General features: G+C 38.1%; 1 protein-coding gene across 1 annotated transcript; it reads right to left on the bottom strand.

Moving 5' to 3' along the window:
- Positions 1-1235: 1235 nt before the first annotated feature.
- LOC120282754 lies at positions 1236-2118 on the bottom strand. Its single transcript, XM_039289605.1, has 2 exons — positions 2033-2118; positions 1236-1746 (listed from the first exon to the last, which is right to left on the bottom strand). Exons 1-2 carry the CDS (start codon positions 2116-2118, stop codon positions 1236-1238), a joined length of 597 nt encoding a protein of 198 aa, XP_039145539.1.
- Between the last annotated feature and the right edge of the window lie 3104 nt (positions 2119-5222).

Genomic DNA, 5222 nt, shown 5'->3' with positions numbered 1-5222 from the left:
ACTCCTCACTTGTGAGCCTTGTCCAGGATAAAGATGCAATTGCAATGGTTACTCCTAAAACTTGATTAATTCTCTCAATGTTTCTGTTATTTGTTATGACTTACCCCTCCATTTTCTTCTCTGAAATGTAGCGCTTGATTTTTGACAATTTATTGAAATTAAAGTTTGGCATGACTGACACCGGTGCATACCTGCTTGTGCACATGCGTGATTGTCCCCAGTAAGAGGCAGGCATTTTGGATTGCCCTGTTTATGGAATTGAAACTACAAGGCGAGAAACTTGAACTACCAGTCGGTGACATGGTATACTATCAGCTTCTCTACGCAACACAGATCTTCTCAGATGGCATACTACGCACCCCAGTCCACAAAGAGGATAGTATGCAAATTGAAGAGGAAAAGCCTGCAACTAATGATATAAAAGAACTTGCAGCTGACAGTGATAGTGTCACCCATGTCCCAAAAGATGATCCTGTTGAGAGCACATTATCTAAAATAGCGAAAGGAAACATGGTCATAGACCCCCGAGCACCATCCACATTTGGAATAATTGAGACTTCAACTGACCCACCTGAGCGGTCTGAAAATGTGTTGGAATGAAATACAATTATCTAGTTTACATGTCATACTATTTTATATTTTGCATTAATGTTTGAATCATGAAAATCAAAATTTCTATTTAATATTATATGTCGTCTGAAAATGTGTTGGATAAAAATCAGAACTTCCAATTTACTATTTTTGCATTAATGTTTAAAACATGAACGTCATGGACTGTTTCTCAATTTTCTATCCATAATCTAAATTTCCTATATACAATGTCAATTTGTTGTATATTTCATCAATTTCCTATAGATATTCTCGAATTTCTACACATATTCTCAATTTACTTTAGTTTTTGTCAATGTTCTATACATAAGTTTGATTTACGTTGTACAATGTCAAGTTTTTGTAAAAATTTCCAATTTTCTGTATGTATTCTCGCTTTCCTATATATATTTTCAATTTCCTTTATATATTTTCAATTTCATGTATAAAATGATCTTATACTGAGTATTTATTGCTTGTCGTGATCGGTTTCGCAAGTCTTTGTTTATATCCATAAGTTGACCTTCGATTTAACATAGTAATCGTTGTACACCGAGTATCATAATAAAATGGCTAAAAAGATAACATTTCATATCAAAATAGTTGATTCACAATAATCAGTGTGCAATGACCTCATTGCACATTACTCAATTGTGGCCAACTTCATTACAACGACTATAGTGCAACTTCCATTTGTTAAAAGTTTGTGACTCAATCCTTCGACGCCTTGGTCTCCCTGGCCGTCTCCTTGTTATAGGTGGCCGAAGACGAAGATCTTTGTAATTATCCATTAGTTTGTCATGGTCTGGGATAGGATAAATTAGGTTACCGTACACTATATTGTACATGCCGATAATGTAATAGTCATCACCGAACCAGTGAACATTGGTATCTGTCTGCATGATGCCCGCACAAGCATGTTTACACTGTAGGCCATACACTTTGCAACGTTTGCAAGAGCATGTTCCATCGTGTAAGTTAACAAGGTTGCTTTGATTGTCTATCACTTCAAATTGCACCCTGTTAGAATGACCTATAAGCAAACACCGACTTTCTTCCACTGTATCTTCGATCATCTTGTGTATATCTAGACAAAGGTGAGTCTCCCATTTGTGGCAGTGTTGTTGGCGATCACACATCATATTCATCAGTTTGAACCTGAACATCAACATTAAAGGCTATTTATGAATCAGGACTTAAATAATTGTATAGTAATATCTAAAAATAATTGACAAATCATATTAATAACAATAACTTAGAGTTTTAAATATAAATATGATATTATAAACAGTTATATTGATACTAAACATGAACATAGCATTTATAGTTTAAAGAACGTAAATCTTCATCTATACATGGTAAATAATCGGTAACTCTTAGATACTGTCATTTAGTATAAAAAATAAACATAATGATCAAATTAGAAGAAACAATATGAACATACCTAATCGAGTCAACCATGTTGCATACAAGGAGGTGGCGTGCCTCCTTGATCCAAGCATTGAATGACTCAGTCACGTTAAAGTACATCTCACCCCCACCACTGACCTCTAAATAGGTAATTAGACTAATGTGCTACTTCCGATTTGTGGAACAACTAGAGATGCGCTTGCAATGAAGTGGTAGATAGCTCATTCATAGCATCTTTGTATTCTGTGGATGTGCACGCATACGCGACCTTGGTAATCAACCTCCATCATTCATCTTTTAATGCCTTGCCAAGCCTCCTATTGGTTTGGAGGAAGTTTGCATGTAAATGTCTCAAACAATATGCATGGCCAGATGAAGGAAAAACCTTAGCAACAGCATTGATAAGTTCCTTCGACTGATCCGACATGAATATAATGTTCTTCTCATAGTTCTCTGATAAGTGCTTGTGTGATAAAAATGCGAAGTGTTCTTTCCTTATGATGAGCATTACTTTTATTAGGTTTTAGCGCTAATACTTGTGCATTTGTGTTACTTTCATGCATATAGGGTTGTGAAGCTAAGTATTGAGAAAAGAAGCCAAAAGTATATCATAATCGCATTGTTTGGTGGAATCTTGGAAGGAACAAATGCGAAGACACAAGTGGGACTCCAAGATACGTGAATGTGTGCCAACCTCCATGAATTCAAGTCACTACAATAGATTGGAGGGGCACAAAGGCAGTCACATTTGCATATCCTGACTCGTGCATTGATGACAAGAAGCTTTTGATTAAAGAAGACACGCGATCTACGGCATAAACGTGTGCCAGTTTATGTTGTCTCGATGAAGAGTGTGGAATTGGGAGTGTTCTGGCAGAGTACTGTAGCATATTATTGTAGTAAAAAACTGTAGCAAGTACTGTAGCAGTTAGTGTTCACAGCCGGCCGAAAATGACATTTCCAGAGAATCCACACGGGCGTGTGGAAATTTCCCACGCCCGTGTGAAAATTCCATAGGCCCGTGGGAAACATCTACAGGGGCATGTGGATGCCCGATTCCAGCCCTATTTAAGCCGCGATTCAACTCGATTTTGGGGATCTTTTTCACCTCTTCTCTTCCACTTTTCTCCATCATTTGGGAGGCCGTCGGCTAGGGTTTCTAGAGGCTTTTGGCACATCTTAGGAGTGGTTTGAAGGATTCGATATCACGATTTGCTTGGAAGAATGTTATTGGTGGAGCTTTCGTCGGCATAGATCCGGCGAGGTGTGCCCTAGGCCGGACGAGGGAACCCTTGGAGAAGACTCAACTACTCCACATGACCATCGACACAAACACCGAGGGGGTTTTTCTATGAACTACTTGTTTTTACATTCAATTTCATTATTGATTGTAACTAGCTCCATGGAGAGCTAAACCCCCTAGTGGGTACTTGGATTTGTGAACCCTAGGATGCTATTGTTTCTTTAAACCTTTTATTATGCTTTCCTTAATTGATGTTTTAATTGAGTTCCAATCTTGAATGCTTGTTGAATGATTTCTCCCTTAGAGTGATACTAGGGTTGAAAGTCTATATTGGTAACCTTTGTGGATGGGTAACACGCCATGAGGGTTAGACAAAGCTAGATTAGAGAGGGTTGAGAGGGTGAGTCGAGAGATAGCGGAGCGTCCCTTTTCCCCTTCGATTTGATTTACTCTACCTCCATGTTCTAAGAGTTCTTTGTGGTCATAGTAGAGTGAACGGGCTAAGGGATGACCTTCCGCTAGGGCTTAGTTGCAAATGCAACAGAGTGAAGTGTTGAAGTGATTTTAGCACCTAGGGCTTGATTATGACTAGGGACCTTCAGCCTGGACCAAAGGGTTAGGTCTACACATAGGAATAGGGTTTATCATTTGGAATCCCTAGAGCGTCTTGCAACTGTGCACAGTACAAGGTGTTGAGACTGATCGATTTTCCACCTGGACTTGGTGTAGAGTTAGTCATGGTTGACCTTAGATTTGGGAACATGTATTATTTAGGAAGCATAATAGTTGGTTTTGCGCTTGAAATGATTATCTTAGGCGGAACAGTATCCAAGTACCCCACTTCTATCGATTGCCTTATCTTTTACCTACTTGTGCTTCTTTTTCTTGTTTCTTTTACTTTTGCTTACACCCCACCTTATCAACACAATCATTGTTCATCTTCACTTGGTTAAGTAGCAATTTAAGTATTTTTACTCCCTACTCCCTATGGATACGATACCCCAAATTTGAAATGAACCACGTTTAATTCTCATCTGTCTCATTGTCCACAATGGCAAATACTAAATGGAAGATTCCTTCATTACCATCCTTACCCGTTACGCCTAAGTGGATACCACCATATCTTCCCATCAAATGAGTTCCTTCAAGAAAGCGCAATAGTCTGCAACCTTTCTTGAAACCATTAAAACAAGCACAGAAGCAGAAAAAACACATTTAAATCAATCACCATCCCTATCAATAATAACAATGCTGTAGGGATTAGTTTCAACCATCTTACCTGTATGCCATATCAGGAGATCATAGCTTACTACTTCAAAACCATGGAGGATTCCCCGTGCAAGTTCTTTACCCATTCAAGAATGTTTATATGATAGGTTCACACCATGGTCGAGCAATATATCCCATCGTATATCTACAGCCCTATATAGAGGATGTTGATGAATTTTTTGAATCATATGCTTACTAACCCATTTCTTCGTTGCTTTGGGGTGGGATGTCATGAAAATACCTCAGCCACATGTGTGAAAATCTCGTACTGTTTAAATCCTAAATGTTCGGAGATTACCTTCACGCGATGCATGAATACTCATTGACAGCCGATAGCTGCACATGTCACGGTCACTCTCTATTTATCATTTTTTATGAAACGAAAGTTGAAATTACATTTGATAGCGAAGTCATACAATGTTACCTTGAATTTTTCTGCATTTTCATAACACTGTTCAACTGTAGTTATGTCATTCTCATAATTCAGTGAATAAATGGATGGTGCTATGGCTGCCCCACATGGCATCCCTGGCACCAATGGGTTTATGTTACATAATGCACTTTGTGATACTTATTCCCTGGTTACGAGAGTATCATATAATTAGTAAGTTATGTAAGTAGTAACAGTCATAAATAAACAAGTAGTAACTTATATAATCAGAAACGGTCATAAATGAACAATTGTTACATTATAAAAACAGAAATGGCCGTT

Source organism: Dioscorea cayenensis, chromosome 18 (assembly GCF_009730915.1).
Source record: "Dioscorea cayenensis subsp. rotundata cultivar TDr96_F1 chromosome 18, TDr96_F1_v2_PseudoChromosome.rev07_lg8_w22 25.fasta, whole genome shotgun sequence".
In the NCBI taxonomy this organism is placed as follows: domain Eukaryota; kingdom Viridiplantae; phylum Streptophyta; class Magnoliopsida; order Dioscoreales; family Dioscoreaceae; genus Dioscorea; species Dioscorea cayenensis.
Note: the sequence above shows the minus strand (reverse complement) of the source record. Positions and strands in the feature narration are given on the sequence as shown.